Source organism: Pelmatolapia mariae, linkage group LG7, assembly GCF_036321145.2.
Source record: "Pelmatolapia mariae isolate MD_Pm_ZW linkage group LG7, Pm_UMD_F_2, whole genome shotgun sequence".
NCBI lineage: Eukaryota > Metazoa > Chordata > Actinopteri > Cichliformes > Cichlidae > Pelmatolapia > Pelmatolapia mariae.
Genome location: NC_086233.1, coordinates 19,038,224 through 19,052,196, shown reverse-complemented (window position 1 = coordinate 19,052,196; position 13,973 = coordinate 19,038,224). Strand labels below are relative to the sequence as shown.

The window sequence follows — 13,973 nt, the reverse complement described above, 5'->3', positions numbered from 1 at the left end:
ATTGATTGATTCATTAAATTGTCCTCTATCTGGCAAATAATCAGCAAGTGCACCTCACACAAAGACTATGTCAGTATTATATTTTGTTCTGAAGCTAACTAACATGTAGTCTTTTATTCGATAGGTAGACAGAGTACGTATGGAACAGAGGGCCAGTTTACCATATTTGAAACACCTCAAATATGTAAAACATGTCCACATGTGTATTAGCATTCTCTTTGGTCATAGGAAATTTGAAGTAGGCGAGCCAAAAGTTATTGTCCCATCAGACTGAATAGTTCCTTGTGCTTGTATCACTGTTAAACCAAATTGAGATCTTTGTAATTTTCATGCTGGGCTCTAAAGCCTGATATATGGCATGACATGGTGTTATTCAAGGTTATCAGACAATCGAGACAATTGTGTGCAGCGTGGTGGTGAGATACAGTTGAGACAGTGTCTGGCACAATGTCTAGCTGAATGCGTGAGTAAATTAATGAGTGATTGTCTTTGTTTTTTTGAATAGTTTATTAGGCTGTTGTTATGTGGTTGTACCCTGCAGTGTTATTACTGCTGTTTGCAATCACGCTTCAAGTGAATAACTTTTAAATATTGCTAGAAATTAAATGAAATGCAATTAAATATTCTAGACAATTGCAGTTGCTATTCGGTGTTTTAGAAATTATAAACTTTTTACTGCTGCTCATTAAATTAAATTCTTTACAGAAATTAAATATTTTTTTAATTCGTTTTTTAAGACTTTTGCATTTGCATTGAAGTTGTTAGGCAGCTATACAGAATTATGAATGGATGTTTCAATAGCACCGCACTACTGTTTCAGCTGCACTTGACATGGGTACAATTGAGGACAGTTGGAGTAAAAGTGGGAGACAAATGGGAAAAAAACATAAACTACTTATAAATAGTATTGTTTATTATTTTTATAGTACACATAAGGGAAGCATCATATAAAACCTAAATTATTTTAATTCTTGGCATTTGTAAGGTCTACCGACACATTTGCGCATGATTGTGGTCACAGTGCGAGTGAGGACTTTAAGGTTATTAAAAGGTGGGATAGTCATGCATGGTTTATTGTTTCTCCATAGCAACAAATCTCTGGGTTTGAATCCACTCTTGTACTATTCTTCATAATGTTCATTATAACAGCATATTTGTGAAAGTACTGCAAAGTATGGACTAAGGAAAGCAGCCAAGAGGCAGTACAGAGAGAAGCTGGAAGGCTTCTATTCTACTGCTAACTCCAGGTGGATGTGGCAAGGCCTACAGCACATCGCAGACTACAGCATCAGCTCCATAGACAGTCTTCCAGATAATCTCAACACCTTCTACACCTGCTTTGAGACCCCCAGGTATAGCACAGAGAGGAGGCAGGACCAGACAACATCCCTGGGCAGGCTCTTCTCAAGCATGTGCCAGTGAGCTAGCTGATGTTCTCACATTCATCTTCAACATTACCCTCAGCTAGAGCACCAGCGCCCCTTGTTTAAAAAAAGCAACCATTGTCCTGCTTCCCATGACGAGCCTGCCAACCTGTCACAAGCACCCACTCTGATCATCGGGAAATATTTTGAGAGAGTGGTGCTGGCCCACATTCAGTAGGCATACCGGACACTCTGGACTCCCTCCAGTATGCCTACTGGTCCAACAGGTCCACCTCAGATCCTACACTTTTCTCTCCTTCACTTATATAGACACACATCTATAGACCTCACACCTAGACTTTTTGACTGACAGGCCTCAATCTGTCAGGACTGGTAACAGAACTTCAGCCAGCATTACTACAAACATGGGCTGAGGGATGCATCCTCAACCCTGTTCTCCTACGAATGGGTCGCCTACCACAAAGATAGTATCATCCTAAAGTTCACGGATGATACTGCAGTAACAGGACGCATGACTGCCAGCAATGAAACCTACGGAACCACCATGTGGCAACACCAACACTATGGACCACAAACGCCTGCAGAGAGAGGTTGAGACTGCTGAAAAGATGATTAGAACTTCACTGCCCTCTCTGCAGAGCATCTACCATCATAGAGTTCATAGGATAGCTGTCTCCATTCTCAGTGACTCTACCTACCCCCAACATGGACTGTTCAGACTTCTACCCTCAGGCTGGAGGTGTAAAAACATGAAATCTAGAATCTCCAAACTAAATAACTCTTCCTTTGCTACTCCCATTTGGGCCCCATTATACCTGCTGCAACTTCATCTCACAGTCACTTGTATTCATACCAACCATTAAGGTACAAGAAGCCGCTGCAGTATTCTCCTGAACAATAGGTGTGACCACTCAGACAATATCGTGCTGATATAGGAAGAAAAGAAGTCAAAACTGGAAGCCATTGTCAAGCTTTTTTTTCCCCCACAAATTCTCAGGTTTCCAAACCGTTCCAATATCTCACTGTACATCTGCATGTCTCTGAGCTTCTGTACTGGAATATCATTAAAGTGGTGGTAAAAACCAGCACAATTCTACTCCTGTCTTCAGCCCAGCTGTGGTGGTGGCGGTTACAAAAATCGAGAGGTGCACAACCAGCCAAAGTGACACAGGATGTGATGTCAAATTCACCGCACGACACCCATGACAACCCCCTGTCATGGGTGTCACGGCAGGTATAATGGGGCCATTAGACGTCATCTGACATGAGCGTACAACCATGGTTTTACAACTGTCTGCTTTTTCTCAAGTTACACACAGGTGATTGCCACTCATTACTGTTTCTACTGCACATGCTACTGTAGCATGCTAAAATGTAAATTGTGTAAATGTGTGCATAGCCTTTTGCAGCTCAGTCTTTTTATTTTATTTATATATATTTAGCATATCTTATATTTCTATTGTATTTCTTTTATTGTACCTAGTGCAGTTCTTTATAATTGTTTCTATTGTTTTTAAATTATGATTTTTTTTCTATTTTTTTCTGCAGAAAAAAGAAAGGATTTCATTGCATAGGAAACATGTTTCTGTGTAACTTGAATCTAGAAGATAGGGTTTCAAAAATTTGTTCTAGTTTCTAACTAAATATTGAGTTTTAATTAATATTATGAAGTACTGTACAAGTATTTTCAGTTTTTAGGCTACAGACATTAAAAAAGCAAAAGGATAAAAACACACTTCGTGTTTCCTCCAACTCTTGATGTTTTTTTAATATACAATATCAATGTAAGCCTTATAAAGATGACATGCGTCATACTACAGTGTAATAATGAGTGCGTTTCTTCTGTTAACTCATCAAATTCTTATATTTTGAATATCACTCTTAATATTAAATAAATACTAATCTGAAACACGTCTTACTCGACATACAATTTATAGAAAACAAAATAAAACAAAATACTTTTTTACTATAAGTTTTTTCTTTCATACGGGCATGCGTCTGAAAGGTGGTGTTTTCATTAAATAAAAACATGCACGCCGGTGTCGCCACCAGTCAGCCGGTAAGTAAATAAAATTATATTTTTTGTTTGTTTTTTGTTTTACCTTTTGCACAAAATGCTGTACGGAGGGGTCACATTTCTTTGTTACACAGGAAAAAGCACGGATGTAATTTGATGCAGCTCCAGCTCCTCTTCCGGTCTCTTTTCCCACAGCCACCGGAGAAAAATGGTATGTAGCAACGCTGGTAGACAGAAATCTCGTAACATCTGTTTAATGTGCCATGTATCTGACACGAACTGAAGCCACTTCTGTGTCGGATAAACACTGTAACCGGTTGGATGATGTATTTTTGAGATAAAGTTTGATTTTAGTAAAAAATACTGTTGTTCCTGTCACATCCATCCAGCACTTGTTTGCTGCCGTTAGCCTTTAGCACAGTTGCACTGAATGGGCTAAATAGTGCTAGAACAGGACAAAATATCGTAAGCTTGACTTTACCATCGATTGTGGTTTTTTCCGGTAATCAGAAAAATAAATACATGGAAAATACATTTACGGTTGTTCGTTGGCAAAATGGCAACCGGTGTTTTTCGCCGATGTTAGCATAGCTAGCATCTTTTTCATGTGGTCAATTTCTTTTGGTAACGTGTACAAAATTAGTGTCGTCAGCCACTGCGAGAAACACAGATTTTGTCTGAGGAAAGCACACCGGCTTTCAGTGGCCGTAAAGTAACTATCATTTGAGCATTTGTGGCAAGCTGAGGCCACGAGTTGCTGCAACCACCGTGGTTCAGTGTTTGCTACCACCTGAAGTTGAGTCTTGTCAGTGATGTTTTTAAAACACAAATGTCTGAACAAATGACTGCCTGTGATTCCTCCTTTTTCACTGAGACAAGACTGGCCCAGGCCTGGTCTACAATCAGATCTCCTTGAGTTGTCCCTGATCTCACATGTTTGTCTTGCTTCTCAGACCAAGGGGACATCATCTTTCGGTAAGCGCCGGAACAAGACGCACACCCTGTGCCGTCGTTGTGGGTCCAAAGCCTACCACCTGCAGAAGTCTACCTGCGGCAAGTGTGGCTACCCTCAAAAGCGCAAGAGAAAGTGTAAGTTACCTTAACGCATGTAATAGAATACACTGTGTTTAAATGTGATATTGGCAAACTTTATGCTTGCTTCTAGTGTTAGTGTATTTTTTTTGAAATGGCAAAAACCAGCAGGTTGCTGTCTTCCAGCATATTTTAGTGTAACACCCCACTGGTTTGCACCATGCCCCATCAAAAAGGGTGGAACTTAACTCCTTATTATGAGCAGCACTGTCAGTATGCTGTTTAGCTCTTCATTGATGTGAAGTGCCATGCTGCCTTGATTTATGGTGCTGTTCATTTTCAGACAACTGGAGCGCTAAGGCCAAGAGGAGGAACACCACTGGCACAGGCCGTCTGAGACACATGAAGGTCGTCTACCGCAGATTCAGGTAAGATGTAAAAAGGAGCAGATCACAAAGTGTTTCAAGGTGTTCTGTGTGTTAATTTATCATGCTTCTCTCTGTCAAAATCTAACAGAGGTGCACACCTCGCTTCCTTTTTCCCCTTAACATGTTTTTGAAAATCGTCACACCAACAGGATTTTATTTTTGTAAAGCTTTGTTTTTGCTGAAACAGCATTTAGGTGTGGATGAAAGGCCAAAACACATAGAAAATGGTTGTAAGTGATACCTGTGTACATGTGAATGTAGCCTTTGTTTTGTGTGGTGGTTTTTATTTCCTTAACGAATAATAGGTTACAACTGAGATTACAAGGGTTTTTTTTCATGCACTAAATAAATTAAATTGCCTTTTTGTCTTATATTAAATTATTGTTAATTACTCATACCTGAGGGATACAGGTTAAAATATCCCTTTAGCTTGAAAATGTCATTTAAAAAAAACTTCCCATGGTGCTGAATGGGTAAACATAAGTTCCACTTCAAGCAAATAAAGTCCTGCATGTAGTCTGTGCTTTACTTCAGTTCTTCACTTTCTGAGTCTTAAATTGGTTTTTAGCCTTAGCATCAGTATTACAAAGTTGTCTTGATGCCAGGAGTCTTAAACGTGTAATGAATTTAAATACCTCAATGAAAGTGTTTGCAGTAAATTACAATTTGTTAAACACAAGTAAACCTGGAGTAAATTCACTTGATTTACTAGCTTGATCTATAAACCTTGGATATGTTGACAAGTTGTGTTGATGTGTTTCCAACAGGAAATATAAGCAGGATTTCTGTATCTTCTATCAGCTCGATAAAACCAAATAATTTTCCCACTTTGACAAATTTTTTTTGACATAAAAAGATTAATAGTTTATATAAAGATGTCTTATAAGACCATATTATTTGCCTTATGACTTTAAGGGATGGTAAAGTTTGTGTGCACAAGCAAATATTTGTATCAACAATTCAAGCAAGTGTTTACAAAATCTAAGAAAACTCTCAATACTGAACTTGTTTGGCAGTTGTAGTTCGCATACCACTCTTTTTTTTTCTCTTCTTCTTCTTCTTTTTTTTTATTGGTAGACTTTAAACAGAGTGTTAGGCTTGCAGTGTGCAGCTGGGTTTTTTTCTTCCCTCTCCCACTTACTCGTCTTGCAGCAGAAAGCTGAGCATAAAGAAGTTGCCAAACATTTAGTATTCAAGCTTCCTATTAAACAGTTTGAACATAGAAGAGTAACGTGGTTGTGGCCTGCTGCAAATCAGGGTTGTCTTGTCATAGTTAGCCCAGATAGTTTTACTGTCTCACAGACTGGGTGTATGAAAATGATGTTTGTCTTCCTCAATGCTGCTCACCAATGATGGTGAAAAAAAAAATGTCTGAACAAATGAACTTAATATGACATCACTATTTTCTCTGAGGTGAGTGGCATTTCAAGACAAGTCATATAAAAGGAAATTTTGTTGGTCTTACTACTTCTTGAGAGTAAGTGGGTGGTTAAAACTCATAAGTTTTGATATTTATGTTATCATTTACAAAACATTCAAGCTGCACAGTGAGCAGTTATCCTATTTCAGCTTATGTAAACCAAGTCGATCTATACAGGGGTTTTACTTATTGAATTATTTTTTAATCTGATGCTAATATATCAGCTGATATTTTTTTCCAGACGCATGAAGCACAGGAAAATTTTCCTAAGATTTGTTATGTGTAGTAAGTAGCTTTTTGTTGTTTGTGGCACGTTGCCAAAAAGGAAGTTTTAGCGTGCCCCCTGGTGGACAAAGCATGTGTAAGGGTGTTTCTCCCATCTCTTCTTTAAGTGTGTGTGTGTGGGGGGCTGTTACCGGCTGTTAATAATATCAATACAGAGATTGGAAAATGGCTAATAGCGGCTCTTGTTATAACCTTTTGATAAGATTTGTATCAGGCATAAATTATATAACTATTTAATGTAAGAATATGAAAGCGGTACTTAATGGCTCCAATTATACATTTTCATTTTTGTATTAGTTTATGTAATGATGCCAATAAATTACTTTTACTCCAATCTGGCAACACAACCTTGGCAGCAGCTGTTGAGTTTCCACTGTCTCAGGCAGAATGCCTGTTTAGCTGCAATTCAGTTTAATCACCTTCACTGGCTCATTAACGCTGGCAGTTACTGCACAGTTTCACAGTTCTAGCTGTTAGAAAATATTCAGTGTAAATAAATAAGGGATGGCGATGTGTGTGTGTGTGTGTGTGTGTGTTGGTGGCATAATGGGTCAAAGCTGAATGCAAGCCTCACAACAGTTCAAACGTGGCCAAAATTTACAAAACACAGTAGATCTGAGGGCAAACTGTCTTTAATCTCCTCTCTCAGCTGCTTCTGATAACATGAATAATTTACCTGAGCCCAGTCCAGGTAGCAGGCATCGTGTCTGTGTTAAATTGGGACAAATCAGGGAACCCAGTAAATATTTTTAGTAGTTGCGCGGGTGTTTTCTCCTGTCGTGATGATCTTAAGCGTTTACATGTGGTACAGCGGTGACCCTCCAGAAGTGAAGCATCTAAAATGTCTGACTCATTTGGACCTGACATTTGGTGGTCTCCTTCCTCCTGAGCGCTCTGTCTTTCAGTGTTTGAGGTAGAGAGAAGTATCATCTGCTGCGTGCTGCCTGTAGGGGAGGACCACGTCAGTGCCAACATTGTGTGGAGTTTGTGTATGAAAATGGTTTACTTCCGTTGACTCAGGGATGTGTTTTCCAGAATGACGTTTTTGGTGAAATAAACATTTGCATTCTTAACGTCACAAACTTCCTCCAGTCTCAGTTGTGCCAAGGTGCCCTGCATTTTCTATTCATTCTTCATATAAAACAAGTTAAAATCATTATTTATATTAAGATTTAATCATCAGCATTCAAGCAGGTTAGTTGGGGAATAATATTTGGATCAATGTAGTAGTTTTAGCATTTTTGTAGAATCACAGACAGCGTGACTTGGACTTCTTCAGCATGATTACCTCTTAGTAAGACTAGTCTAATATGTCAACAGCATCATCAGTTTTGTTTTTGTTTTTCAGGAATGGTTTCCGGGAAGGCACCACCCCCAAGCCCAGACGCGCTGCAGTGGCCGCCTCAAGCTCATCCTAAAAGACACATTTTTGGTTAAATAAATGTGATGATAAACAGGAGTTGCAGTCTCGTCTTGTGGTCCTTGTTGTCTATCCATCCATCAGTGGCCGTAAACAGTGTTGTTGTAAACAGATTTATATATACACACACACACACACACACTGACTTCGTTTCTTCTTGATTACATTGTATACATCTCCAGTGTAAAGGGGAAAAATCAGGAGTTTGTGAAAAGTGGAAACAAACTTGGAATAAAAGGTTTTCAGACGCATGAGCTGGTGTCTTAATGTTGAAGGTTTTATTACAAGACCAGCCTTATCAGAGCTAATGTCTGATTTATGGAAATATGGGTTAAAATATAACAGTCTCATGAAAGAACACCTATGACGCTGTGAAATGGTTTTAAATATGGACAGAGGTTGTAGACGTACAGACATTCCTTCATGAAGAAGTACAAATAATTGTTTTTAAAACATTGTGGTTGGGAGCACTGATTAAATTAAATTCAGTGGAAGTAAAAAAAAATATAACTCATATTAACAAGATTACACAACTCCATGGAGTGCAAACTTTATTAGAATTTACAGTCAGGTCCATAAATATTGGGACATCGACACAATTCTAACATTTTTGGCTCTATACACCACCACAATGGATTCCAAATGAAACGAACAAGACATGCTTTAACTGCAGAGTGTCAGCTTTTATTTGAGGGTATTTACATCCAAATCAGGTGAACGGTGTAGGAATTACAACAGTTTGCAAATGTGCTTCCCACTTCTTGAGGGACCAAAAGTAATGGGACAGAATAAGAACCATAAATCAAACATTCATTTTTTAATACTTGGTTGCAAATCCTTTACAGTCAATCACAGCCTGAAGTCTGGAGCACATAGACATCACCAGACGCCGGGTTTCATCCCTGGTGATGCTCTGCCAGGCCTCTACTGCAACAGTCTTCAGTTCCTGCTTGTTCTTGGGGCATTTTGTCTTCAGCAAGTGAAATACATGCTCAATCGGATTCAGGTCAGGTGATTGACTTGGCCATTGCAAAACAGTCCACTTCTTTCCCTTCAAAAACTCTTTGGTTGCTTTTGCAGTATGCTTTGGGTCGTTGTCCACCTGCACTGTGAAGCGCCGTCCAATGAGTTTTGAAGCATTTGTCTGAATATGAGCAGATAATATTGCACGAAACACTTCAGAATTCATTGTGCTGCTTTTGTCAGCAGTCACATCATCAATAAATACAAGAGAACAAGTTCCACTGGCAGCCATACATGCCCACGCCATGACACTTCCACCACAATGCTTCACTGATGAGGTGGTATGCTTAGGATCATGAGCAGTTCCTTTCCTTCTCCATACTCTTCTCTTCCCATCACTCTGGTACAAGTTGATGTTGGTCTCATCTGTCCATAGGATGTTGTTCCAGAACTGCGACGGCTTTTTCAGATGTCGTTTGGCAAACTCTAATCTGGCCTGCCTGTTTTTGGGGCTCACCAAAGGTTTACATCTTGTGGTGAACCCTCTGTATTCACACTGGTGGAGTCTTCTCTTGATTGTTGACTCTGACGCACATACACCTACCTCCTAGAGAGTGTTCTTGATCTGGCCAACTGTTGTGAAGGGTGTTTTCTTCACCAGGGAAAGGATTCTTTGGTCATCCACCACAGTTGTGTCCCGTGGTCTTCCTAGTTTTTTGGTGTTGCTGAGCTCACCAGTGCGTTCCTTCTTTTTGGGAATGTTCTAAACAGTTGTTTTGGCCACGCCTGATGTTTTTGCAATCTCTCTGATGGGTTTGTTTTGTTTTTTTTCAGCCTAATGATGGCTTGCTTCACTGGTAGTGACAGCTCTTTGGATCTCATCCTGGCAGTTGACAGCAACAGGTTCAAAAAGCAAACAGCACACTTGAAATGAACTCTGGACCTTTTATTTGTTCATTGTAATTGGGGTAATGAGGGAATAACACACACCTGGCCATGGAACAGCTGAGAAGCCAATTGTCCCATTACTTTTGGTCCCTTAAGAAGTGGGAGGCACATTTGCAAACTGTCATAATTCCTATACTGTTCACCTGATTTGGATGTAAATACCCTCAAATAAAAGCTGACAGTCTGCAGTTAAAGCATGTCTTGTTCGTTTCATTTGGAATCCATTGTGGTTGTGTATAGAGCCAAAAATGTTAGAATTGTGTCGATGTCCCAATATTTATGGACCTGACTGTATGTTGAAATAATTGTACGCAGCTTGAATGTGTTTAACACAAGCAGAGAAAAACTAGCTCTAGTTGCTATCGTCTATGCCGGGTGCCCTTCCCTCTACATCCAAACAGGAAAATAAGTATATTTGGGTTCACGTGAGAGGTGTAGGAACCCTAAAATTGGCTGTGGTGGTGAAAGTGGGGATAAGAACTGTCATATTTCTGTTGTGAGCACAAGTAAATTTTGTGTTGATGTTGCTCTAAAACGAACTGCCCTGTGGCTTTAGCATAGCCTGCCGTAAACTACGCAGTATTTCATGCAGCCTTTGAATAATCCGAAGTTGATATAGCTCAGTTTGTTTTGCTGGAAGTTTAAAAATATTAGAAACTGATAACTATTGTGTAGATCCAATATATGTTAAAAAGAAATGACATGACACATTGAATGTAACCTTTAAATTTTCAAGCTATCTAGGGGCGTAATTTCCAGGGGGGTTACGACCCCCCCCACACACACACACACAATAATCAGACCCAACCAATATAACCCCCCCAATAAAATTATGAATTATCTTGCGTAAATAGGCTGTTGATGTTCTTTACTCATTTCAGTTATTACCAGCAAAATAGTTGCATGTTTAATCACGTGGGAATTTACCCAGATTTGTTTATTTAGACAGAGATCTTGATCCCACCCCCACCAATGTTAGGCACAAAGTTACGCCAATGAGTCTATCAAACATCACTGAGCAGTCCTTACCTTTTAACAATAATCTCTCTTCTTCATCTCTCGTCTCTTAAATCTTACAAAGAACAATATCTGGCTAAATCAGTTTAGTAGGAAGCAAAATCACTCAAGCCATAAGACACTACAAAACACTTTAGCATCTTATTCCAGGTAAAATATTTTTAATTTTTCAACAGTAGATCTGCTTGAAATAAAGCATATTGTTCTAACAGTTTGTAAGGTTAAATTATCTGCTTGAAATACCCAACATTCAGCTTCACAAGCAAATATTTTTTATTTGCTCACACACAATGCTATGATAGACTGAAAGGCTGTCTGAAACAGAAAAATGGTGACAGACTCTTGGCCAGTCATGTAGTCAGAAGCCCCAAAACACACACACATTAACAGGGAAGAGAGAAATCATAAAGGGGTAACAATAATCTGGAGGTTGTGTAATCCTCATTGTCCCATTTTCTTGTGGGAAACACAAATCTGTTTGTATGTGTAGGAAAAATGTTGGTGAGAAAAAGTTGTGCTTATAAAAGTGTTGTGAAAGAAAAGAGACTAACTCCAGTGACGTGAAGACCCTACAATAACACAGAGAAACCCCAACAAGCAAATGACCCCTATTTTAACAAGTACTTAGTGACAGTAGGAAGGAAAAACTCCCTTTTAACAGGAAGAAACCAGGCTCCGGGAGGGTTGGCCATCTGCTGCGACCGGTTGGGGGTGAGGAGAAGAAGACGGGACAAAAGACGTGCTGTGGAAGAGTGCCAGAGATTAATAGAAGAAAAAGAAAATACGCATTCCTGTGGAAAAGCTAAAGCTAATAGTATCCTAGCATGATTCAGCGTAACAATACTAGCGTGCAGTGTTTTCATTGACATGAATTCAGTTGAGGGCTGAACTGTTTCCAAGCCGCAGCTGGTCTGAACATCTGTACACACAGGAGAGTCAGTGAGGCGAAGTTGTTTATTGTATACAACATTGCTTAAATACAAATTAGTCTGCCCACTGATTGCTTTCGGACAGAACTGATCCAGATAATAGAGTTAGTATTCGGTGGTCCCAGAGCTGGCCTTTTTTCAAGCTACCCAAAGTCGCTAACAGCACCCATGCCTGCATAGTATAAGTGCAGCTGGAAGGCGAATAGCAATTAGTTGCTGTGTAACATCCTCAATGACAAAACAAGTCTAAATATTTAAATAATATAAATAATGCAGAAATTTCTCAGAGGAAAGTCTGTTTACAAATGAGTCAAAATACAGAATTTTTATGGCTGCGATTTGGAAATTCCCCAAGAGGCATCGCAGTGGAGAAAACAAGCGGTAGGAAGTATGTGGTGATTTCTCAACAGAGGTTTCCTCAAGATCCAATATGAAATTACCAACAATCTGAATGTGGTGATTACCTGATGGAGATGATGGATGTTCAAAGTATTCCTGTTACCAGTAAATCCAAATATTTTCTAAGAAGTTGGAGAGCTTCTTAGAAAACCTTTGCAGATACAACACCAGAGCCTCGGGAGCTGCTTTTTCAGCACTGTTTCCTCTTGCCTGTGCTTATGTATGCGTATCTGACAAATGTAATCTACCGGACAGTCTGTCAAGTTGATTTACAGCCTCTTTGTGTGTAGGGGTAGGATGGCTTCAATCAGAGATAAGCCTCGAAGGCTTTTGCAGCAGCAGTAATTCCCAACATTCTTCCTGATGCTGTGGCAGAGTTTCTCCTTTGCACTGGCAAAATAATCCTCTGTGAAAACTGTGTTGTCCTTTCACATTTTTAACTTGTAAATCTGCCGCATGGCCAATGCACAGTCACTCAGTGACTTAGCATATATCGGACAACCTAATTCAAAAATGATGCATGAATGAGTCACTTTAAACTGAGAGTAAAATGCTGTTCTTTCTTTTAAATACAGTTGAATGTTGTGAATGCTGCAGCACTGCAAAGACTCATGGGAATGTAAATGTCTAAAATGATTCGCTTACAAGTGTTATTATTAAGACTTTGCAGGGCATGTGTGAAGTGGTTTAAAGTGCTCGTGTGGACAGGAGAAGAGTTAAGGTTTAATAAACAATGGACCTCCATGTTTCTAGTTATTAATGTTCTCCAGCGAGTTGTTTTAGAGCAGACAAATGTTGAGTCAGGGAACTGAGGTGATTCTTATTTCTGTCATATTCTGACACAAACAACTGAATTCAGGGTAGATGTGTGAGGACATCTGGTTATGTTTTGCCATAATAAATAGCTTTAGGAAACCTTGAATAATGGTATAAGGACAACCAAACAGCTGACACTATTATCATAGTGTAAAGCTGAAATGCAACAGTGGAGAAAATAATGATTTGATCCCCTGCAGAATTTGTAAGTCTCTAATTTTGTGGTAGTTTCATTTTTGATGGAGAGAGACAGAATATCAACCAGAATCCAGAAATAAAAAACACAATACATAAAAGTTATAAATTGATTGATATGTCACATTGAGTGGCATAAGTATTTGATCCCCAAGCAAAACATGACTTGGTGTTTTGGTGGAGAAACCCTTGAGAAACTTTATAAACGGTTTAGGATTCTTTCCTGCCACTTGGCAACTCCCTCATGGCTCAGTCTATTGGCTCTTCAGTGTGATGAAGTCGACCTTAGCAGAAAAACACGCCCAACGTTTTCCACCTCCGTGCTTGACTCGCTCGAGTTGAGTTTGATTTTGGTTTCATCTGACCACAGCACTTTTTCCCAAGCTTGTTGTTGTTGATGGCCTTACAGCCCATTCCAGTCTGGTGCAGATGTACAATCTTTGGTCTGGCCCATAGTGGTAGAAGAAATTGATTGTGTGGAAAGGTGAGCTTTTAATACAATGAGCTGATAGGTATGTAATGTGTTGTTTTCTGGATTTTTGGCTGAGATTCTGTCTTAATCTGACTTCCTGACTTCTTCTAATGGGACCATCATGACTTCCTCTGAACTTTCAGAAACTCCAGGGCCAGAGGTGACATTAAAACCTCGCCTTATCTCCCTGAGAGTTTATCCACGGCTGCTTTTCCCTCATCTCAAGCAAACATCCGAGGCAGGATGT

General features: G+C 39.4%; 1 protein-coding gene and 2 non-coding genes across 3 annotated transcripts; all 3 read left to right on the top strand.

Annotated features, from left to right (window-relative positions):
* The first annotated feature begins 3,535 nt into the window (after positions 1-3,535).
* Positions 3,536-8,026, top strand: rpl37 (ribosomal protein L37). The gene is made up of 4 exons (XM_063478269.1): positions 3,536-3,613; positions 4,356-4,491; positions 4,778-4,862; positions 7,916-8,026. The coding sequence occupies exons 1-4, from the start codon at positions 3,611-3,613 to the stop codon at positions 7,983-7,985; spliced, it is 294 nt and encodes a 97-aa protein (XP_063334339.1). The 5' UTR covers positions 3,536-3,610; the 3' UTR covers positions 7,986-8,026.
* On the top strand, positions 4,203-4,283 carry LOC134632536 (small nucleolar RNA SNORD72). The gene has a single exon (XR_010094541.1). It is a non-coding gene; the product is annotated as a small nucleolar RNA SNORD72 (small nucleolar RNA).
* Positions 6,203-6,282, top strand: LOC134632535 (small nucleolar RNA SNORD72). Its single transcript, XR_010094540.1, has one exon. It is a non-coding gene; the product is annotated as a small nucleolar RNA SNORD72 (small nucleolar RNA).
* Positions 8,027-13,973: the final 5,947 nt, after the last annotated feature.